The sequence below is a fragment of the Babylonia areolata genome, chromosome 2 (genome assembly GCF_041734735.1).
Source record: "Babylonia areolata isolate BAREFJ2019XMU chromosome 2, ASM4173473v1, whole genome shotgun sequence".
NCBI lineage: Eukaryota > Metazoa > Mollusca > Gastropoda > Neogastropoda > Buccinidae > Babylonia > Babylonia areolata.
In genome coordinates this window covers 27,211,966-27,237,732 of record NC_134877.1, presented here as the reverse complement: position 1 = coordinate 27,237,732, position 25,767 = coordinate 27,211,966, and the positions used below count along the sequence as shown (strand labels likewise).

Genomic DNA, 25,767 nt, shown 5'->3' with positions numbered 1-25,767 from the left:
TTCTTGGCCAAGAGAGTGGGGATGTAACTTGGGCAAGACACTCTCCACTATAATCAAATCCTCACCCAGATAGTCAGGACAGCAGTTACCTCCTCTGCTGCTCTGATGGTCACAGCTGACAATCGTACAAAAAAATACATATATACATAAACATGATAATGGCAACCACAATGCACTTCAGATCACCGGACACGACACAATAATCTACATGACGCAATGAATTGACAACATAAACCAACCAAAAATAGCTAACACAAATGTTCAACAACATTCATGATGTAACACTTTGCAATCTCTTCAATGCTTCATCTATCTATCTATATATATAGAGAGAGAGATATAGACAGATATATAGATAGATAGATCTGTGGCAAAGTTACAAAGAGTAGACTCATGTCTTGGTGACAAGGGCAAACTGAACCTGAAGTTAGATGGATCTTTATATATAATTTGGATGATTTAGCTTTTGTCTGAGGTTACTCAAGGCAGGGCAGCATAACACAAAATGTAGCTCATCTTCCTTCCCCAGGTTACATAAACAACACAGACAGAGGGTAGGAAGGGCAACAAAATGTAGCTCATCTTCCTTCCCTGGTAACATAAACGACACAGACAGAGGGAAGGAAGGGCAACAAAATGTAGCTCATCTTCCTTCCCCAGGTTACATAAACGACATGGATAGAGGGAAGGAAGGGCAACAAAATGTAGCTCATCTTCCTTCCCCAGGTCACCATTAACGACATGGATAGAGGGAAGGCAGGGCAACAAAATGTAACTCATCTTCCTCCCCCATGTTACATAAACAACATGGATAGAGGGAAGGCAGGGCAACAAAACGTAGCTCATCTTCCTTCACCAGGTTACATAAACTACATGGATAGAGGGAAGGCAGGGCAACAAAATGTAGCTCATCTTCCTTCCCCAGGTTACATAAACGACATGGATAGAGGGAAGGAAGGGCAACAAAATGTAGCTCATCTTCCTTCCCCAGGTTACATAAACGACATGGATAGAGGGAAGATAAACGACATGGATAGAGGGAAGGAAGGGCAACAAAATGTAGCTCTTCTTTCTCCAGGTTACATAAACGACATGGATAGAGGGAAGGCAGGGCAACAAAATGTAGCTCATCTTCCTTCCCTAGGTTACATAAACGACATGGATAGAGGGAAGGCAGGGCAACAAAATGTAACTCATCTTCCTTCCCCAGGTCACCATAAACGACATGGATAGAGGGAAGTAAGAGCAACAAAATGTAGCGCATCTTGGTGAAGGTTACATGAACGACATGGATAGAGGGAAGGCAGGGCAACAAAATGTAACTCATCTTCCTTCCCCAGGTCACCATAAACGACATGGACAGAGGGAGAGCAGGAGAAAGGAGGGACATGAAGACAGCGGTGACAGAGGCCTGTCCAGCAGTACTGACCACATGCTGGGCGTTGAGCTGTTGCAGCTGCCTCTGGTGGAGCTCCAGTAACTGACCCACCACCGCATCCAGCTCCTCCTGCTGTTCCTGGTCCTGCAGCGCCTCTCGCAGGTTGGACACCGCCTGACAAACACGCACACACACGCACACACACACACACACACAAACACATAATTTTTTTCAATTTTCAATTTCAGTTTCTCAAGGAGGCGTCACTACGTTCCAACAGATCAAAATACGCTACACCACACCTGTTAGACAAATGCATGCCTGACCAGCAGCATAACCCCTAGGCGCTTTGTCAGGCCTGGAGTGCAAGCAAATACATACATGTACCTATCAGAGAGGATTTCTTCTGAAGAATTTTGCCAGAGGACAACACTGTCGTTGCCATGGGTTCTTTTTCACTGCGCCAAGTGCATGCCGCACATGAGACCTCGATTTATGGTCTCATCCGAATGACTGGATGCTCAGTTTGATTTTTCAGTCAAACTTGGGAGAAAGAGTGAGATCGGACTCTGTATTGGCAGATGAGATAAGCATCTTAACCATTCTGCCACCTGCCTTTCACACGCATACGTGCTCGCGCACACACACACACACACACACACACCATTCTGATAAAAGGTCAAAGGTCCCATAGCCTTTCACAGCCATCAGGGCAGTGAATTCATGTAGATCTACCGTGTCTTTTGCTAGTCATACTCATAGGGAGGAGGGGCCAAATCCTCTCCTTCCTCCGCCGTTTAACCTTCCCCAACCAAAGTCCGGTTCCCATTCACAGCTGGGTGCGGTGAGAAAATTCAGAGCAGTGGAGAGAGAAAATTCAGAGTTAAGTGCCCTTCCTGATGACCCAACACCACAGCGAAATGCAGCCTCGAAACCCTGATCACTGGTGAACACTGAATCAGAAATCTAATGCCCCACTGATTCAGCCACACCGCCTCTGTGTTACATTTTCTATTTGCACAGAATCTTGTTCTTCGTGAATGTTTTCCATGCATTTTTTCCACATCAATTTGGGGGAAAGAACTGCTGACATTAATTCTTACAATAATGATGAAAAAAACAAAACAAAAACAAAACCATCACATGAATTAAGAACCAGGCAAGACAAGACACAAAAGAAACAACACATACACACACTGGGTAAAACTAAGACACACAAGACAATTTTCAGTTTCAATAAACATTTTCAAGCAAAACAAAAAACAAAAAAAAACAAAAAAAACCAGAAGTGCAAAGCCCTAAGACATGTCACAGTTCTGAAAATGAACCCATCCTTAATTCATTTCTTTCTTTTCTTTCTTTTTCCTTCTTGTTTTCCTTCCTTGTCCTTGTTCAGTGCTTTGTTTTAAATTCACATCAAGCGAAAACTTGCACTCAGTAAACATTTATCTGTCTTTCCTTCCTTTTTTTTTCCTCAGTCTTTTGCAAATAAATAAATATAACAAACAATCTTCAAAACCTGCAGCATCAAGCAGCATGTGTAACTTTTATCTTAGAAGTTAGATACAGTGTTCCATCACTATCACAAATAGCTGACGGGAGAGTATGAAACATGAAAAACTGATGTGGTGGAATCACAACCATATTGATTTCCTGGTTTCCAGGTGCATTGCTACCATCAACCAGCATACAGAAGCCCACACATTCATGCAAACATGCATGCACACACATACATATACACACATTCATACATAAAATAAATTTTAAAAAAGTATACACACATTATAAACACCGATACCAAACTCTACACCCTTTTTACCCCCAAAATAAGTGCTTTCTCTCAACACACAATCATCACTAAAGCTAGAACCCTAAAACCCATATCTATTTTTAAATATTATTGAAAATGGTTTCATCCTAATTTTTGTGTGAAAATTACATGTGTGTGTGTGTATGACTCGACTGACTCAACTGAATTTATTGTCATAAAATCATTAAGGATTAGTGTGTGTGTGTGTGTGTGTGTGTGTGTGTGTGTGTGTGTCTGAGTGTGCGTGTGTGTGTATGTGTGTGTGTGCTGTGCTGTGCTGTGTGTGTATACCTGTGCACATGAATATGTGTGTGTGTGTGTGTGTGTGTGTGTGTGTGAGTGTGTGTGAGTATGTGTGAGTGTGTGTGTGTGTGTGTGACGTGACGTGACGTGACGTGATGTGTGCTAGTGCTTTGCCTGACTGCAAAAAAACAACAACCAGTCCTAGATCGCAAAGCATGATTCAGTTCAAATTTTCTGTGTCTCAGATCCCTGCCAAGGCCCCACACAGGTCCCCCCCCCCCCCCCCCCCCCCCCCCGACCCCCACCCCCCAGCAGGCCCAACGCCACCATGTCACACCACCATGTCACAACATTGTCACAACACCACTGTCACAACACCATGTCCCAACACCATGTCCCAACACTGTCACAACACCACACTCACAACACCATGTCCCACCACCATGTCCCACCACCATTTCACACCACCATGTCACAACACTGTCACAACACTGCCACAACCACAACGCAACACTGGCAACCAGCACAGACTCTGATAACCTTTAAAAGAACAATAATAATAATAATGAACAAAAACATAAATCAAAATAAGAATAATAATAATAACAACAACAACAATAATATTAAGTACAACCAGTCATGTCTCAGCAAAAGAAAAACAACAACTTAAACATGGGTCTGGTGTGTGTGTGTGTGTGTGTGGACTCTTCCGTTGTATATACAGCAAGCACGTACACTCAAGCCATGATTCTGAAGTGGCGTCCCCCTACTCATGGGGTAGGACTGTCAACAGAACGACAGCAGTAGCGTCAGGGCAGAGCTGACCAGCAACATGATCAAAGATGGGATCACTGTGGCTGAGGGGGAGAAGAAACAGAAGGGGGGAGGGAGGGGGGCATGAAGGGGGGTGAGGGGGGATGGAGAGGAGTGGCCAAGACAGGAGCTTATCTGATGGTGAACACTCCTCATGAGAAGGGAGAGAAGAGGAAGGAAGGGGAATCCGTGGAGTACAAACCCCGGAGAATGGTTAGGGGATGGGCGGGAGTGTCTAGTGCGTACATGGGGAAAGAAGTGTCTGTGGAGAAATGCCAGCACGCTGATATTAATTAATCAATCAACCTTGTTAACAGCGCTTAGGAGTGGAAAGAGAGAGACACCGAGAGAGAGAGGGAGAGAGATGAGTTCTGTCACAAGTATGTTTTGTAATTGACATCAAAACTTCATTTTCAACAACCACAGGGGGCAGGGGTTGGGAGGGGTGAGGGGGGGGGGGGTGTCTATATCTTAGACTGAAAAAGACAATTCTAATCCCCTCCAAAAAATAACAATAATGATAATAAATTTTTTTTTAAACCTGAAATGTACTTCTTAAACATAAGCACTGTTCATGGAAAATCTTTTCCATTTGCCACTGACATGAAGAAGAAAAAAAAAAGGTGGGGGGGGGGGGGGGGGGTGGCAGGGACACAGGACTTCTTTACATGGAGGAAAGGGTCCCCCCCCGCCCCCCCCCTCCTGACCATGCATGTTAAAGGTTAAAAAGGTTAAAGGTCCCACGGGCTTTCGCAGGTATCAGCACAGTGAATGCGTATCCACTGTGTCCAGTGCTCGGCACAGGACGGCGAGGCCCAATCCTCTCCTTCCGCCGTTTTGGCCTTCCACAACTGTCTGTCTGGTGCCCCTTCACACACCTGGGTGGAGTGAGGGAAAGCGGAGTGAAGTGCCTTTCCCAAAGACACCCACAACACCATGCTGAAGCGGGGGCTTGAACCCTGATCACTGGTCATCACCGCATCACAAGTCCAACACCTAACACATTCTGCCACGCACGCGGCGCTTCCTCATGTGTATCATGTATGCATATATATATATATATATATATATAGAGAGAGAGAGAGAGAGAGAGAGAGAGAGAGAGAGACAGACAGACAGACAGACAGAGACAGAGACAGACAGATATATATATATATATATATATATATATATAAACAGACAAACAGATAAACAGATTGATAGATACAGCTATGCATATTAAATATATAGACAGACAGATGCATATATAGACAGATAGATAGATAGATAGATAGATAGATACATCATAGATAGAAACAGCTATACACAGTTAAACATATAGACAGGCAGACAGATGCATAGATAGACAGACAGACAGACAGACAGACAGATAAATACATCATAGATGAAATTTGCAGACTGACCTGCAGGTAGCTTGAGCGAAGCTGCTCCACATGGTCACTGGTGTCTTGCTGCCCCTCCAGCTGCTGACGTAGGGCCTCCATCTCTGCCTCATACTGTCGCTTCAGGCTCTCCAGCTGTTGACAACACAGACATTCACACACACATCAATATCCATCTCTGCCTCATACTGTCGCTTCAGGCTCTCCAGCTGTTGACAACACAGACATTCACACACACATCAATATCCATCTCTGCCTCATACTGTCGCTTCAGGCTCTCCAGCTGTTGACAACACAGACATTCACAGACACATCAATATCCATCTCTGCCTCATACTGTCGCTTCAGGCTCTCCAGCTGTTGACAACACAGACATTCACACACACATCAATATCCATCTCTGCCTCGTACTGTCGCTTCAGGCTCTCCAGCTGTTGACAACACAGACATTCACACACACATCAATATCCATCTCTGCCTCATACTGTCGCTTCAGGCTCTCCAGCTGTTGACAACACAGACATTCACAGACACATCAATATCCATCTCTGCCTCGTACTGTCGCTTCAGGCTCTCCAGCTGTTGACAACACAGACATTCACAGACACATCAATATCCATCTCTGCCTCATACTGTCGCTTCAGGCTCTCCAGCTGTTGACAACACAGACATTCACAGACACATCAATATCCATCTCTGCCTCATACTGTCGCTTCAGGCTCTCCAGCTGTTGACAACACAGACATTCACAGACACATCAATATCCATCTCTGCCTCATACTGTCTAGCTCTCAACGCACATAACATAATATAGAAAAATGAATAATCATTTGTCTTCACAACAACAGGTTAGTCTTCATTCTCAGTTTCAGCTTTCTTGAGAAAAACAGAAAAAACAAAGCAACAAAAAAGCGAAACGAAACACACACACACACACACACACACACTGACAGTCTTCACCAATAACATCTGTGTGTGTGTGTGTGTGTGTGTGTGTGTGTGTGTGTGTGTGTGTGTGTGTGTGTGAGAGAGAGAGAGAGAGAGAGAGAGAGAGAGCAAGCAAGAGAGGTGTTTTTTTTGTGTGTGTGTTATCATTATTAATATCATTATTATCATCATCTCTGTTTTTATCCAAATAACACTGGTTATTCAACACTAATGATGATTTGAGTCAAATAACTTCATCACCTCAACAACCCCTGCCATCACGTTGATAATCTTCCACTATCTCTCATCAACAGGTATTCAATCAAGAAAGGAGGTCTATCTTATTCTTAATATTATAGTGCATGCGTGTGTGTGTGTGTGTGTGTGTGTGTGTGTGTGTGTGTGTGTGTGTGTGCATGTGTGCCTGCATGTATCAAAACTAAAAAGAGAGACAGAAGAGAAAGAGAAAGAAAGAGACAGACAGACAGCATACTAAACAAAAACAACAACAGCAAAAAAAACACAAAAAAACAGCCTTATCATTCATTCACCAGTTCATCACTTTCTGCTGTCAGTAGCTCAGCTGGAGTGCTATACCCACGTCTCCATTCCACACATCCGGCATGGGAGATAATGAGGGGAAGGGGCATAAATCATGCATTAAAACTCTTTTTAGAATACAGAAATATGCTCTCTCTTGTCATGTCTACCTTATAGAAGATCCATCCCTGCTTTCACACAGCATGCATGCAAGCATACATACATACATACATATAATACATATATATATAATATATATACAGATCTATATACATACTGAGACAAACACAGACACATAACTATTACACGTGTGTGAGTGCGTGCATGCGCGTGTGTGCATGTGTGCATGTGCGTGTGTGTGTGTGTGTGTCTATGTGTGTGTGCATATGTGTGTGTGTGTGTGTGTACAGAGAGAGAGAGAGACAGATAGGAAAAGAGACAAGACAAGACAAGACAAAACATTTCCCAGGATAAAAGATAGCACTGCTTTGCTTTTTTATATTTTTTTTATTATTATTATTTTTTTTTTTTTTTTTACATCGTTTCCACCCTGAACGAGGTTTATACTACACAATCCTAAATGAAGTCATACGCATGGTGTCACTAAAAATACATAGGGAAAAAATGTACATTACATGCATCCACGCGCGCGCGCACACACACACACACACACAAAGCATAGTCTAAGGAAAATAAATAAGAAAAAAGAACACGAAAAAGACACACCGACACAGACACACACACACACACACACACACAGCACTACAGTGTAACTGACAGATGTTCAGCCAACAAAAAACCTTCAGTTCTGCAGAAAACTTTTGGTGCTGCTGACAGATGTTGGAACTACCACCAAATCAATATTAAGAACTCTGCCTTCTATTTCAAAATTTCCCTGATTATACTGTGCTCTTTCAAGTTTCTTGTTTCACCGCTTTCAAGACAATACTTCCAGTTTCAGTTTCAGTTTCAAGGAGGTGTCAAAGTGTGCAGACTCATTCAGATGGTGACACACACTACACTGCATCTGCTTTAAAAAAAAAAAAATATATATATATATATATATGAATAAGAGTGGTGGAGGCAGTGGGTGAGGGAGGGGGTGGGGGGGGGGGGGGACAGATTCCCAACCTAAGCATAAACCCCAACATAATGGTCAGGCCTTGAGAGCTCACCACCCCGAGGTTTGAGTAAAAATATTCAGACAAAGTAAACAAATTAGCAATTACTTTATTTGAACTTAAAACATGACAAGAAGAAAATGACAAGACACAAAGAAAGCAGTAGAAAAAAAATAGAAAAAAAAAGAAAGAAAGAAAACAGGAAATCCAAACATTCTGTGCGGTGCTTCAAGCCAAGTATGTAGGGAGTTTGCACTATATAAGTACGTATAACATTATTCTTAAAAATAAAAATTGAAAAAAAACAAAAAAACCCACAACAATAAACAGGATGTAAATCAAATGACACAATGCATTCAGGCTGACAAGAGGAGAAGGAAAGCGAAGAGCTGTTGGAAAGGAAAAGAAGAGGAGAGATATATGTAATACAACACACCCTCTGTGCTCGTCCACCCAGAAGTGAGCCGTGGGCCCTGCACAGTCACACACAGTCCACACAACCTGATCGGGATCAGTGCACCGTTGGAGGCACCGGCACCTTCGTCCACGGACATGAACGTAGCAAATGTGTGTGTGTGTGTGTGTGTGTGTGTGAGATGTGTGTGTTTGAGAGAAAGAATGTGTTTGTGTGTGAGAGAGCAAGAGAGACAGAGAAAGAGAGACAGAGCATGAGAGACAGAAAGAAAGTGTGTTTGTGTGAGTGAGAGAGGAGGAGAGAGAGAGTGAAAGAGAGAGTGCATGTGTGTGTGTGTGTGTGTGTGTGTGTGTGTGTGTGTGTGTGTGTGTGTGTGAGTGAGAGAAAAAGAGAGAGTGAGTGAGAGAGAGAGTGTGTGTATGCATGTGCAGTGTGTGTGTGCGTGTGTGTTTGTGAGTGTGTATGTGAGCGTGTGTGTGTGATGCTCTCTATGTGCGTTACTGTGCGCGCATGTGCTCATATGAGCATGTACATGAGCATGAGAGTGCATGTGTGCATGCATGTGTGTGTGTGTGTATATATATATGCATGCATACATGTGCATGTGTGCATATGCGTATGTGCGTACGTTTGCATGCATGCGCACGTTAAAAAAAAAAATGAGACCATGGCTTTAATCAAGTAACCTCCTTCTACACTGGACACTAGGCCCCCACACTGTGTCAGACCGAACAACCACTTCAAAGAAAAAAGCTCCCAAAAAACTGGATACCACCAAAAGAAAAGAGCTGACAAGAAATAATCCTCAAGAAAATCTCCAAAAAGAGGTATACAAAAATACGAATAAGAAACAAACGAGGAATAAGAAACAAACTGAGAATCTGAGAGAGACACACAAAAAAAAGAAAGGAAAAAAAAAAGAGACAAATACACAAAACAGAAATTATACGAAACATGATAGGAAAAAGAAACAATATAAGAATGAGAAAAAAAAAAGAAAAAGAAAAGAAAAAGAAAACAAACTAAAATAAGATTAAAAAAAACAACCCAAAAACCCCCAGAATATTAAGATATATATATAGCACTGAACAAGACGTCAAACCCTTTATGTTTACTCTCCCCTCAATGGCAAAAGACTGTGCCAGAGATCAACAGTCCTAACTTTTTGAGGACTCTGTGAGCTGGGAGCATTAGTGCCAACACTGTCCGAACTGCTTTCTATCCCTCACTGTGCCAACTTCCCAACAATGTCGGTCAAAGGCTTGCTTAGTGGCAGAGAGAAAAAAAATATGTGTATTTCAGTTCCATTCCTTTGCACCTTAATCATGGAATGCAGCCAAAGGTATGTCGGGACTGTTCAATACCTCACTCCTGGAGCACAGCCAAAGATATGTCAAATTATGTTTACATGTTGATTCTAATTGTTGTAACTTTGCAATGATTTCACAAGTACTGAATGTTGAGAAATTGGAATGTGTGTGTGTGTGTGTGTGTGTGTGTGTGTGTGTGTGTGCCACACTCCCCCCCACCCCCACCCCCCCCACACACACCCTTCCCCCTCCCCTATACTTACACCTCCAATCCCCTTTAGTTCCACACACACACACAAAGCATTGGGGAGGTGGGGGGGGGGGGGGGTCTAAACAAGAAACCCCGACTATAAGAATTAAGTTACAAAATCAGAAATGCTGAAACCCCTACACCCCAGAACAAGCCCAGACTTACATGCAATGTACAGGTCCCCCAACAGGCACAGATCCACACACACACACAGACATACTTACTTCACCAAACACCCACCCTACTACCACCCCTGCCCTCTGTAGCAAACCTAATTCTCCTAATCCCCTCCACCCCAGCCGGGGAACTGTAATGGTTTCCCCAGTTCCATATTTACACCTGCTCTTAGTTCCTTCAGTCCAGCATAAATGCCAGCACCCATGGGTCCTCTGCCTTGAGTCAACACCTGTCCACCTCCCTTCCAGCATATTCATTCATCTGTGCAACATACACACAGACAGACAGACACACACACACACACACACACACACACACAGTGCAGACTCTCACACAGTCACACACACAGATAAACACAGTCAGTAACACACACAGACACAGACACAGACACACCACACCACATATATGTTTTCTTTTACACGTACTGTAAATCACTCGTCAAAGTCAATACATTTTTCTTTTAAATTGATGTTCATGTCAAGGAGATTTTTGAACACATCAGTATTTTGTGCAAGTTTAGTTTCTACAGGTTGTGCATTCCATATATGTGCGATTCTATTAGCTGATGAGTTTTTCCTTAGGTTAATGTTACAGTGCTCTTTACAAATTTTCATCATTGAATTTCTTGTACTCTCATAATCTGACATTCTAAAAATATTATTCACATTGACTTCATTATAGCAATTTAACATTTTATATGTTTCTATTAAATCCCCTCTTAGCCTTCTACCCTTTAATAAATGCAGATTTAAGTATATAAGTCTCTGTTGACAGCTCATAGATTTGCATTCTTTTAACAACTGAAGTTGCTCTTCTTTGTACCCTTTCTATAGCCATGCAGAGAGACAAGACAAATTAGCAGACCTCCCTTTCATCACACAGTGCGCTGTTACAAACTGCAGAATAAAAGCGAGGCACAATCTCTCGTCAGTCCAGACACTGGTAACTAACGAACCGAACAGAGTCAACCACTTGACATCCCCAGTTCTCCGCAAACAACGCCTCCACCGTCACCCTCCCATCCCCCACCCTCCACGCCCTGAGCGTTGGTGGCAGTTCGACAGTAACACGTGCAGCGAGCATGTGTGCCATGCCCCTTTCCCCTCACTGCGAGCTGTGCTTGTTGTGTCGCTGACATTAAACAGGCCGAGATGATACTACAGACATAAATCTCAGTGGATGGGTACCATGGTAGCTGCCCATCTTCTGCCACTCACCAAACTAATCTCAGTCTCTTCCCTTCGGTGGTCAGCGCGATATGCCCACAGCCCGATGTGCCCCCCCCCCCCCCCCAACTGAGATGAATGCAAGTGAATGTGCCCAAGGCCCATGGCGGAAAATGTACACATACACGCGCGCGCGCGCGCGCACGCACACACACACAGAGACCGGACACGGGTGCACGCACGATGTTTTAAAATACTTTCAACTCGAACAAAAAATATGTAAAACGAGAACAAACGTCATCTCTTTTGTTTCCCTTGTGTGCGTCCGCGCTTGTGTGAGGGAGGGAGGGAGGAAGTGTGTGTGTCTGTGCGTGCCTTATGTCAGTATACATGTGTGTGTGTGCGTGTGTGTGTGTGTGTGCGCGCGCGCGCGAGAGAGAGAGAGAGAGACGTGGACATATTGGTGCGCGCCCCTCCCTCGGTGTTATCAGAACTTCGGGAACTCTTCTTGCACGGAAAGAACCAATCAATCACGTTTCCACTGCACAACAAAGGAAGCGGAAGACTGCAAGGTGAGATGGAGAGGGATACCGAGGGAGAAAGGAGGGAGCCGGGAGTGTGTGTGTGTGGGGAGGGGGGGGAGGGAGGAGGTTGTGAGGGGAGGAAGGGGGGCGAGGGGGGGGGCGTGGAATCACCTGACAGAAGGGCCACACTCTACTACCAGAATAGTGTGCTTGAATGGTCACGTGTAATAAATGAGCTAAATTTCTGGATTTGCTGCACAAAGCTCGGCGAGACAACACCTGCACTGTACGAGAATTTCACGGACTCTACTTCGTTATCTGTTTATAAATCAGTTTGCTGGCGAGTATGTTTAGTCTAATTTCTCAATGTTTTAAATCTTTCACACACACACACACACAAATGTTATTCTTAGTGTAATTTGTCATCAATGCATAAATATTTCACACACATTTCAACTCTCTTGGAAAATAAATAAATAAAACCGTATAATTTTTTTTTCAAAGTAGTGAACTAATTCTTACAAACATGCATGCGGACAGCGTGTGCGCGCGCGCCTGTGTGAATGCCTCACACACACACACACACACACACACACACAGAGAAATAGAGACTGACGTGAGAGAGAGGTGAGAGAGACAGTCTTGTTGAAAGCAGACACATATCCCTCTCTCTGTCCATGGGAGTCTTCAGCGAAAATGCTCTCTCTTTTTCTTTCCTTTCAAACTATTAAAAGAAGTTTGCTGATCAATGGCTGCCATGATGATTTATGAACACTGGATATTTTGTGTGTCAGTCACTCAATGACAGAAATCAAATAGCAGGGTCCCCAATGTATGTCAGTGCAACAGAGGCATGCATCTCAGGTGAGAAGTATACACATACATACAAGTTATTTTCATTCTCACCATGCATCCATACATAAAACGGGTTCAGACACTATAGTTATGGCACGCTGGTACATTTCTGTTGATCTTCGATACGGAGATCAGAAAATTCACTACCCTACAAATTCCTGTGTTCCTGTCTTTAAGTCTTTCTCTCTCTCTTTTTTTTTTTTTTTTTTCTTCTCTTTTTTAATATCAAGAACGAAACCAGCATCGGTCAATTATGAATATTTACACAACAAATTTCTTGCTGCCAGCAAATACATATTATATTCTAATCCACTGAACGATTCATTCCCTGCCGGAAAAATAACACATATGATTGCTCATATTATGACTGAATTCTCTAATGATTTCAGATTGGTGTGGGAGTGAAAACGAAATTAATCCACAAATGTTTTTTTTCTTAATAATCAAATTATTGAACAGATATCGTCGTCCGTCCCCCCCCCCCCCCCCTCCCCCCAGACACACACACACACACACACACGCGCGTCCACGTCCACACACAACACGTCTCCAGCACCGGCATTACAGACGCAGTGTGTACCTTGTGCTGGGCCAGCTCAATGCCCAGCCCGTCAGGCCGCCAGGAGATGAGGAGCTCGTCGTCCTGAGACACCCCCACCACCTCCCCGCTGCCCAGCCTAGACATGCCCTCCACCTTGTCCGACATCACTCACTGACACCACTGCCCCTCCGTCCGTCCGTCTGTCCGTCACAACACAGCGGCACCACTTCACCACTATCTCTCCTCACTCCTCGCTGCTTCCCGCCGCCCCCAAATTCCTCCTTCTTCCACACCCATTTCCTTCGTCCGTTGAGCAAAACAACTGTATATCTAACACATTCACTGTCAGTCCGTTTCCTCAACTTTTCGCCGGCGGTCACTCATCTCTGCTTCCTTCATACCTACTTCCTTTTCGTCGGCAACAGCACACAAAAAGTTTCAGCATACGAATTCAAATAACATCCAATCAGGATCTGGCAGACAGAGAGACTATGATGATGCCGACGGTGGGTCTGTGTGACATTTGGACGACACATAATAACAAGGGGGCTTGGTCTCTCATTCAGACAGATGCTTCCACCATCACCACCAGGCCTACACGGCGCTAACACGTCCTTGTGTGTCAGTGCTTGCCTTGATGACGAGGCCAGCTACAAGCCGAATCAAGTGCACACCATTTCCTAACAGGAAATATCGCGCGCCCGCCGACACATCCAAACACATGTACGAATGTCTACACGAGTTGATAAAACTTCCGTGGTGATTCTGGTGGGCACATCGAAAATAATACCACCAAAAATGTTCATAAAATTACAAACTCCTCACAACATCGAAAGGACGAAATTCAGTGTTGGGGGAAAAAATCACAGACGGGAGTGGTTGTGCTTCCTGGTAGCAAAAATTTGTCTCCAGAAGACCAGCTGTTGTTGTTGTGGTGGTGGTGGTGGTGGTGTTACGAGCCGTGATGTTGCCTGCAGCAGCGATGCGAGTGCCGTTTTCCACGCTTCGTGCTACTGTTATATCGCCCACATCAGCAGCAGGGGCACACCACGAAAGCCGAGAACTCAAGCCCTCGCTCATTTGAAAAAAAAAAAAAAAAGGCCCGTGTTGTGCATGATAACAAAGACAGACAGTGCGAAAAGCGGAGCCGGCACCACCACTCCCGTCTTAGACCGCCGTGCATAGCAGTGGCAGCAGCAATATAGGGGATCCGTGCTCTCCACTGCCGAAATAAAAAAGGAAAGACGTTACCTCAGCTCGCTAATGGAACGAGGGAGGGGGGAGGTGGGAACGAAGGCACCCTGCAAGAATGTAAGAAGGGGGTGACAATGCCACAGCTGCGTTGTTCCCCCAGCGAGCAGTGCCCTGTCCCGGCCCATGCCACACCTCACTGCTCACTGCCACTTGCAGAAAGACAGAACTGCACCCGGATGGGCGGGGGACCGTGTCACCTTTCTCTCCCAACAACACACAGTGTCTCACAGTGTGGTGTGGCACTCATCAAGTAAGTTTTTATTTCGTTTCATCATATATATATATATATATATATATATATATATATATATAAAGCGTGAGAGAGAGGTATATATCTAAGTGTCCAGTTCACAATTCTGTCCATAATATGGGTCTAACATTTCCAATTCTCAAATAGGTATGACCCCGCGGATGTGGCCTGCAATTCACTTTCCTCAGTTCTCGCGGGGCAGATAATCACCGAGGCCATTCAATGATCCTGGACTCCACAGAAACACGGTGTATATTTAACAAGACCGACTTGCCGGCCCCAGGGTATTGCAGTTCCCTTCAGCCAGACCATCCGAGACCTGAAAGGTGCCCGGCCATGGGACTGTACACTGCAAACACCAAGGGGTGTAATGCAAACAAATGCAGCCGAACTTTGTATGCGGTCTTCAGACTGATTTCAAACCTACAACCATGATGACTGAACACCGACTCTCGAATACAGACTTACGAACATAGCAGTAAAAGCTGCTGCGAATAGTTTGCATCATTAGTTGATCCTATATCCTCCCTGCATAACTCCCCTCTCTCTTTCTATGAGAATCGAACCACACTCTCTCTCTCAAACAAGACCTTTTTACACTGTATTTCATTTTTATTAATCAGTGCTTTACACATGTATACCTAGGGTAGGTTCGTTGGGTTTCTCTTGCCAGACATATTTGCACCTTTCTTCTTTTTTTTCTTTTCTTTTCTCTTTTGTTGTTGTAAGCAGACGTTGTGTAGCATATATGGACCAGTCCGAATGCTTTGACACCCCCTTGAAAGTGAAATACTATTAACTGCTGCCGAGAGACAGACAGCGATTGGGAAACAAAAATCTCAGTTCTTTGTTCTGAATCATCAATGCCCGGTTCTAATTAAACGCAACAACAACAACAAAAGAGTGTAAAGCCCGACTTGCGGTGCAATCATCTTTATTGCTTTACCCCTTCGGTGTCAGTGCTAATTAATTACAAATTCATGACTCATGATTTCGCGATCGCTTGCGTGGGCTACTTCCTCAACTCCCCAAATCAGTGGTTACCACAGGCTCGTTTTACGGCTTTGTTGATGATATGATATGCCGCGTTCAGCATAGCTTCCCCCCCCCCCCCCCCCCGTCCTCCGGTACAGGTGACCTCTGGGGTCGACTGGGCAATAAACAAGATGAACTGCTGATGTGTTATTCCTGCAGGACTGAGATTTGGTCCACAGTGGGTAACGCTTCTCAGTTCTTCAACAGAAAGCTTGTTTGTAGGGTTCTCCTGGAGAGTATGCCTATTAACATTTCCCCACACTCCGTTTGTGATTAAGACGTTACCCTTTTAAATGCGATATTTTCATATATAATTCATTTAGCTCTAGTGTTCAAAGCAGGGGTGGGGGTGGTAAAATGTGTTGGGACATGCAGATTTCCCGATGCCGATCTTTCTGTTCGTGGGCAGTTTTGAATGGTTGTTGTTCACCGTTATAAATAAAATAACGCGGGCGTTGACACGGGCACTTGTTCCCATTGTTGATTCCCACAACTTTGTTGCGTTCACACTTATTACCAGTCACGGAATGAAACACGGATGACGTCGACAGCTCGCCTTCACAGCATTCTGTTGGCTGAAGTCGTCACGCATTTTCTGCATTTTATTGCTCAGCGGAACACCACGGATTGTTTTTTTTCCGTTCCGTGTTCCGAATGACACAGCCAACCTTTGACGAGGCGCATTCCGGGATCGGTTTGTGACTGACAGTTCGTTCAGTTACAGCCTTTGACAGTTTTCGTTTGGACACTTTCCGAGGATTTGAACGGGAAAGGACTAAGTCTCGAACTTAAGTCAAACGATTTCAACTTCCATGTAGTTGTCGCCATGATTTGATCAAAACATATTCGTCACGCAATAAACGACATGTATAGGTGTTAATGACTAAGTTAACGAAAGAAAACAGTTTCTGAGAACAAGTTCTGGCAGGCGAAACAACGTAATGCTCCGTTGTCATTTTTTTTTGCTGCTTCAGCTTTGCGTCACGGCAGTGCTGAGTCAGAAGCACCGACTAACAGGTACCTGGGCCCACATCTCTGCGACAAACACCAAGACAATCGCAAAATCGATCGCTGCACGCATGTTTTTCCAGCGGTGTGCACCCCGTAATTTCTGCCTCCTAGCATGCATGCACCGACCGTCCAAGGAACTCATCAGCTCCTGGCTCATCCAATATTGAACCGACCTGGCTGTGGCAGCGATGATAAAAAAAAAAACCCAAAAAAACAAAAAAAAAACAATAACAGGGATAGCATCTCGTGTGGCAGCTCGTGCGGTTTGACGGTGGACTTAATTAAGGCTGAAGCATTCACATGTGAACTAGCAGACCATCAGATGACACTACTTATCGATCACTGTGTGTACCATCAGTGCCGGATCGAGGGACTGGAGGGGCCACTCTGTCAGCCCCACACCAACACAACACACACTGAAAAAGCACAGCACTGATCTGACACCTCTGTAGCACTATCCAACGTCTGATTGAACAGATGGACAGTTCCACTTCAAATAATAACCATTTCTTGCCGACAGAGTCTATAGACATACACATTAAATCCAAACACTTACGCACACAAACACACTATAAATCCAAACATTTATACACACAAACATTGCATATTCTTCACACACATATTGGCAAATTATCTACACAGACCCTTAGCAACTTTTGATCTGAATGCATTCAAACTGACAAATCTTTACACATGATGAAGCACAACATAGCTGAAGGATATAATACACTGTGGATAAGTAAAGAAAAGGGGGCATTAGCTGGAGAGAGAGATCCAAGGAGCATGGAGACACAGATACAGTGAGAATGAGAGCATTTTCATTTCAAACGTCAAACTGAAAAAGAAAGAAAAAAAAAATACTGACAACAACATCCACTGAATCGAGGCCTGTGGATAAGACTCATTGTACAGGCATGAACGTTAATGTATTCTGACAAAAGATACGCACCATAGGTACCCCCAAGCTCCAGTACTTCCACATAGCCGATAAATCCGTTCGTCTGAATACATTCGCCGATCTGTTCCACACCAAACCACAATAACTGAAGGAACCCTGTGGTAGTGATTGATTGAACGCTGTCTCACAGACAGCAAGCTACACTTTCCTTGCACATTCTTTTCAGTCCTGAACCCGATCACGTCCTGTTTATCGAAGTTGGGGCGCTTGAATGCAAATACCTGAGCAAGAAGAGGCAGCTGTCTTGAGGACAGGAGTGGGGGTGGATCAGTGAGCTACAGGGTATAAACAGCACAACTCAGAGAAAGGAATGGGGGAGAAAGGACAGGGCCCACTTTGGACAGGCACAGGGAACGCACAGTGCGGGGCTGGGGGTTGGGGGGGAGGGAGGGGGAGTGGGCTTTTTAAAACCTTTGTGTGTTTTCATTGAAATGCAATCCTTCCTGTTTGTGGCTCGAGGCAACCTGTCCCACTACCTCTGTACAATTATTCAATACCCAACATCATTAGTTTTTACAAAGACAATCAAAGAAGTTTTCCATGTTCATGCGAGTACTTTATGAAGGTCTGTACACTTGTTTCTCTAACTGCCACCTGGTAATCACAAGAAGTGAGAGTCACCGTTTCTTTGCCCATGTGTTTGCACAACTTACCTCTCTCTAGTCAATCTGTCATACAAACTGTGTTTGACTATTCACCTCTCTCTCTCTCTCTGTCTTTGGGAATGCACTTTAATCACATTTGTGCATTCATCATGATCTGATGATGTGTGAACAAGCAGTTGTGCACTTTGTTGTGTGTACACATGAACAAGTGTGTGAATTTGAGTTGTCTAAATGTTTTATTATATGCCTTTCTGCTTTAAGAAAATGCTGTTAGAAGAATTTGTGTGTTGTGTTTGCAGAACACAGCCTGTGAACAGTTGTGTGGGGGTGGGGGGTGGGAGGGAAGGGTGTAGACATGTGTTTTTATACGCATGTATCATGTAACAATAAATATCAAACTAATTAGAGGGGAGAACAAACAATAAAAGAACTGGGAGTGAACGCAAATAATTTACAGAACTGGCAGGGAGAGTGAACAATAAGGAAACAAGCACACACACAGAGCAAATAACTTACAATACTAACAAGGACAGCGAACAATAAAAGAAACTACTCGGGGGGACAGCAAATAATTGAAGAACTAAGCTGAATGTCAGGGCCCTCGATCACCCTTGATCCCCCCCCCCCCCCCCCATTCCATTCAAAACCCTTTTTTTCAAAGAGGGAACCACCCGAAGCGTGTCCTCACACACTGAGTTCAGGATCTGCCCCTCCACCCCTGACACCCCCTTCCACTCTCCCCCCTCCCTTCCACTCTCTCCCCCCTCCCTTCCACTCTCACCACTCCCCTTTCACTCTCACCACTTCCACTCTCACAACTCCCCCCCCTCCCCCTCCCCCCCACACCCCCCTCTCACAACACCCATTCCACTCTCATCACCCCCTCTTCCAGTCTCACAACCCCAACCCCCCCCTCCACTCTCACAACCACCCCTCACTCTTACCCTCCCCCCCTTCCACTCCCATCACCCCCCCACACACACACACACACACACCACACCTTCCACTCTCATCACCCCCCCCCCCTTCCACTCTCACAACCCCCTTCAATTCTTGGACCCCACCCTTCCACTCTCACAACCCCCCCCCCCCCCTTCCTCTCACTTTCCCCCTTCCAGTCCTATGACCCACCCCCCACCTACCCCTGCACCCCCCACCCCGCCCCCTTTCCACTCTCACAACCCCCTTACACTCCCTCCCCCCCCCCCTTTACACTCTCACCACCACCCCTTCCACTCTCACCACCAACCCTTTGAACCATTCAACCAGTTCCCCACACACCTCTATCCACCATCACTACTGTGACTATTGTTGACTCACAGTCACACAGAACGGTAGAACTAGAACTTCCTATTTTCTCCGGATCCATTTCTGATGGCTCTTTACTCTAGGTTTTCACCCAGGGTTGACAAAAGACCTGGCACCTGGCCCAAACAGCAGCGAATGACGAGTGCTGAAGTGACAACATTTCTGGCACACGTTTCTCCTTACAAAATCCACCTTGCGGGAAGACAAAACAAGGAAGGCAGACAGAAAGAAAGAAAGAAATGTTTGGCACGCTATGAGAAAGCAGGAGTGTCTAGAAAGATAAACAATACATGTGCCTAGACTCTTAACTAGTTTGTTAAAAGCACTATGATACATATCCCTCTTTCTCTCTCTCTCAAAGAACAAAATTACAATCTAAATACCCCCCCCCCCCCCCCCCCGTCCTCCTTTTTTTCTTTTTTTTTTAATGTGAATATGAATGTATCTCAACCTTCCTCCCTCCTCAAGCAAACAAGTACACACTGCAAAACAAATAAAATAAATTCAGCAACTGAAATATTTGAATAAGCATTCTATCTGTATACAAAATAAATAGCATCAAGAATGTGTGTGTTGGAGGGAGGGCGCGTTATAAGTACATGTGTGTATGTGTGAGCGCGCATGCTCGCACTCATAAATGGGGGGGGGGGGGAGGCACTTGCAGTTACGTGTTTGTGCTTGCATTTTGTTCTGAACCAAGTCCGAAGAGAGCTAACTTAGCGGGGGAAATAGGTTTGCAGTGGAGTAGGAATACAACCATGCTGTCCTATGGGTTGATGAACTTTCTGGTCTCAAGTGCCACATGCATGTCACACACAGGTTCAGCCCAGTGTACACACACGGTTCTAACTTTCACTTCAGCCTGAACAGAACCAGCCTGTCTTTATGACCACAATAGCTCTGTGAAGTGCCCCGGTAGGATTGTTCTGGAAATGTTTTCATGCCACCTCAACTGTAAACATTGTGGGAGAAAGGAGCATTCAAAAGCAAACACTCACACCAAGACTGGTTAAAGACTTGGGTCACAATCTGGGAGAATGCACACACACTGAGAAATATTTACCATGACATGGTTGGAAAAAAACAACAACAAAAAACACAACCCCCCCCCCCCCCCCCCCCCGTCCAGTTTCCTGCGTGTGTGTGCACATGTGTGTGTGTGTCTGTAGCTGTGCGTGTAGGGAAGCGAGTGCAATAGCAAGGGAACAAGAGAATGTGAGCAGTGTTTTATAAACGACAATACATATATATATATTGCCTATGTGAGCTCACATTGCATGATGAATGTATGTATTTGTACTAACATATGCTTAAAAAGCATGCATCATACTAAAACTACACGTGTGCATGTAGGTATACCTGTACACGAACTCTTTCTGCCAATAAATAACAACATAAATACGTATTGTGTGCCACTGTGTCACTGTGCGAATGTTCGGGAAATTCCGACATTTTATCATAAAGATAAATACGCGTATTGTGTGCCACTGTGTCAGTGTACGGCAGATGGGACTCTTTACCAAAGTTGTGGGTGCAAACTTGATTTGACAGTGCTGAACGTGAATCCACAAACATAATAAGCTCTATACTGGGTGTTAAAGCTTCTAGGAATTACGCGTATGCAAGTGTGCACTGCAACTGCAACGCCGGCCAGAACCAAAACACAACTGCAGCCTTATGACAGCAGAAATCAGTAAATGTACAGATACCCTGGAGGCATAAACTTTACTAGAATCTATATTTAACCCACTACGTTCAAGCAAAAAGGGGCGCCATCTCAGGGCAAGAAAAACACAGAGAGACTGACAGTGAAGGCCAGTGAAAGGCACGCGGCCACATTGGTTTCGTTTCGTCACTTCTGTGCGTGTACTGTGAGTGAATGCACCAGACGGGCTGCTTTACAGCTGACGACACAGCGCAGTGCATGTGTGTGTGTGTGTGTTCGCGCCGAGAAAAAATCCCACGGCCTTGACACAGTAGCGAAGCGAGCTGCCCGAGAGTGTGTGTGTGTGTGTGTGCGCGCGCGCGCGCGCTCTCCCAAACTCGTCAGTGGTTGCCTTCACCTCTCGTGCAATGAAACTCCTCCCTCGATGGTGATAGCAGTGACTCTGCATCAATAGTTTACGTTTCTCAGGAAGAAGACGTGTGAATAATACAACATACCATGTTGCAGTATTGACAGGTCTGGTAGATACTGTGCCTACTTAGATCCCCAAAACAACACCTTACACACGCACTCACCTCTTGCCGGATAGACGAACCTCTACTCGACTGGCAATGCTGTCCTGTGTACTTGTAACTATGCCTGAAGCAACAGTTTCACACACCTTTTCTCCTTCTCGACCCCCCCCCCCCCTACCCCCAAGCCCCCCTCGCACCACCACCCCCAGCCCCCCCTCCCTCTCTCTTTCTCTTGCTGTCCCTCCCTCACTTTTTCTTTTCTCCCACACAAACACTTGCTTCATCAACTTAAGTAATATTTCAGCAACACAGCACCACGTGCACACACGCACACACACACACAAATAGCAGGCCTGAAAATGTGGGCCTCTTGACCCTTGCATTCCCATTCTTCAGACATGTACATCATAACTTTTTATTTGAAGAGGTGGGGGGAGGGTGGGGGGGAAGGTTGACAGTGGTTTGTTTTGCATTGACACATTTGTTACAGTGGAGGTGTATGAAAAAAAAGCTATTCATCTTTTTTAAAACGCACTGACAGTGACACTCAAACTGCGATCTCATCTCCCATAGCGATTCTGAGCTCAATTGTTTTCTTCACCAGATTCAAATGTCTTCATCCCATCCCTTCAAATGTGATCACAGCACCTTATCCGTCTCCACAATCTCTCATAACCACCCAGTTGCACAAGCAGTACTAGTCTAATGACACAAACAAAAAGCGAGAGGTAAATGCGTCCGACTTGGATGTGAGTGTCCACAGATTCAAGTTTCATAAACAGATTGGGATTATCACTCCCCCGTCTACTACACCTTGAGTAGTGGTCTGGAGGTGCTAGTCTTTCAAATGAGATGACAAACTGAGGCCCCGTGTGCAGCATGCATTTAGAGCACATAAAGAAAAACGAAAAAAATTGGCAATAAAGGGCTGTCCCTGGTAAAATTCAGCAGAAAAATCCACTTCGATTGTAAAACAAATGTACTCACAGACAGAAAAAAACAAAAACAAACAAACAGACAGGAAAAGGGGTGGGGGTGGGGTGGGGTTTGCTTCACTGTAGTAACACTCTCTCTCTTGGTACAGCAGCCTAAATTTTAAACACAGAAATGTGTTGTGACCTGTTACATGTGGGAAAATGCTTAACAATAACTTAAATGATGTATGTTTGTGTGTGTGCATGTGTGTGTGTGTGTGTAGATTGTGTGTGTGTGTGTGTGTGTGTGTGTGTGTGTGTGTGTGTGTGTGTGTGTGTGTGTGTGTGTGTGTGTGTGCATGAATTTTACAAGCATATTTGAATCCAGAAATCATGAACCCAGTCATATGATGAACTAATGCATATTGTGGTATCCTGTACAGTGAAAACATACAAACCATAAAGATTATAATTCCATAAGACAAAAGAGTATCAAGGCTGCTGCTTGTAATGGGGCAGTTACTGCCAAAGACAAAATGTACTTAAACCTGTATTCAATTACACTAAACCTAAACGTAAAATTGTAGATGACAGAATATCAAGAGAAGACCAGACAAGAGAAAAACATCAGCAATTTTAACCAGCTAAAATAGTGAACTTCTTCTTCATTCGTGAGCTGCAACTCCCATGTTCACTTGTATGTACAAGAGTGGGATTTTACATTTGTGACTGTTTTTACCCTGCCATGAGGCAGCCATACACTGTTTTCGGGGGTTAAAGAATGAACAAAATATCCTGATAAGAAAATCTAATGGAACACAGTTTCATTTTAGGCTGGGTATCAAACTTCTTTAAAAACAACAACTGAGGAACAGAACTGCACAAAAACAGAACTTACTTCCTATTCAACTGAAAGATGCACAGCACCTAATGGATTTTTTTTCTTTGTTTTACTGGAATTCTAAATTCTTTCTATTCTGATGGCCACCCCACCTTCCAGTGCTAGTAGTAATACAACATGCATTATTCAAAACGCTTTATCACTTTTCAAACTGATCACAAAATTATCCCATCATAAAGTGAAACATAACAACTGCCTGCAATGATCAATGCCCTGGGCAAACATACTTGTGCTATGATTGCTTGAAGCAACATGCATGTGCATGCAGACTGTATGCTTCAAACTGTTGTATGAGATCATCAATGCAAATGCAGGATGGTGGTTAGAGCTTGATGACACAGTACACATGATGATAATGCAGATAAATACACTAGCTGTGTGACAGAGGGGCATTTCGTGATTTACACACTGTTGCATAGAAGTATAACCTTTCATATAATTATTATATAGTTTTCCCTAAACTTGGCTAAAGATAAAAAAACCAAAAACTTGATGATCCATGACACAACTCAATATGGGTTGCAGAAACACTAAAAATATCATGTGTGCTGTGCACCAATCCCAAACACATGGAATTAGCAAACTGATGTTGGTTAAGACAAGGTGAGTGACAACACAACTCACTGACCTTTACAAATCAGGAAGACTGTCTTTCTGGAAATCTTTGAGATGAACACAAATCGCGCCAAAGTCACAAACCCTTGTTTGTTTTGCTTTGGTATTAGATTTTAAAATAAAAAAAAGTCAGCATATGCACAGGCAAACAATCGACCGATTTATCCCACATGCCGCTGTTTTGCCTGTCGTTGTTTGGCTGCCATGGAGACGGGGGCTTGAGATAATTCCGGAAAGACGCTCACACCCACACACACTTCGGAACAACCATCACTTATGCTCTGGCATCACCGACGACAGACACAGAATGCCTTACCTGCCATGGTCATGGAGCTTTATTGACCTGCTCAGGCTCGCTCTGCGTTCATCAGTCCCGCTCGCTCACACGAACCAAACACACCCAGCCTCACTTGTCGTATTTTCTGTCTTCTCACTTCCGTTAGCTTAAAACGTTGACATGCAATGCTCGTATGCGTCGCTTCGTTGATCTCTGCGATGATGTGAACACGGTGAACAAGTATTGTTGACAGTGACAACACACTCGACTTTTTGGCCAAGTCAGTGGTAAAACAAGACGACGGAAGCTACCTTCAACACGTGAGAGCTGGCTGGGTGCCGCACTCTTATCTCATTTGTCGAACAGTCATCGAGACGGAATATCAGTCATTCCGTAGGGGCCGTATGCAAAGCCGAACAGGAATTCTGTCTTCTGAACAAAAGATGTGTTCGTTATGACATACACGTTCGTCATGTGACAGTAGCAGTTTTAATGCCAATGGATTGTAAGGTGCAAGGTGCATAGCTTGTGACGAACTGTGAGATCAAATGAGCTTAAAAACTTGGTTGAGATAAAAGCGGTTATCTTTTCTTCCATCCACAACACACGTAATAACTGACATCTCTGTATCATGTTGCACTGTACGTTTACATTTCCAACGAACACTGGTGCTTGTAGTGGCTGATTGTGGTAACTGTGAATTTTAAAACAAAGCAGGGAATATAAGTGGCAGATTGAGTTTGCACGAAGTGACAAGAGTAATTTGTTACAGCCTATTCTTTCCAAAAACATTTTCAAGAGAGAAGTATTCACTGAGTAACTGATATTTATGATGCATTTTACCAAAATGCATAGTAATTTTACTTTCTAAAAAAAAAAAAAAAAAAAAAAATTTCACTTACCCATTCGGGTACAAACTTAAAAGTGATCAAAAACCAGCTGATCAAAATTAGTTAGGCTTAAGGTGTTGAAATTTGTTTCTTATGATGATCCTTGTTTTTGGTGA

General features: G+C 44.2%; 1 protein-coding gene across 1 annotated transcript in view; it reads right to left on the bottom strand.

Annotated features, from left to right (window-relative positions):
* Positions 1-25,767, bottom strand: part of LOC143299932 (uncharacterized) — a 197,074-nt gene that overhangs the window by 124,548 nt on the left and 46,759 nt on the right. Inside the window, 2 exon segments of the mRNA XM_076613478.1 lie at positions 1,430-1,552; positions 5,648-5,761. Coding sequence (XP_076469593.1) covers positions 1,430-1,552; positions 5,648-5,761 — 237 coding nt within the window.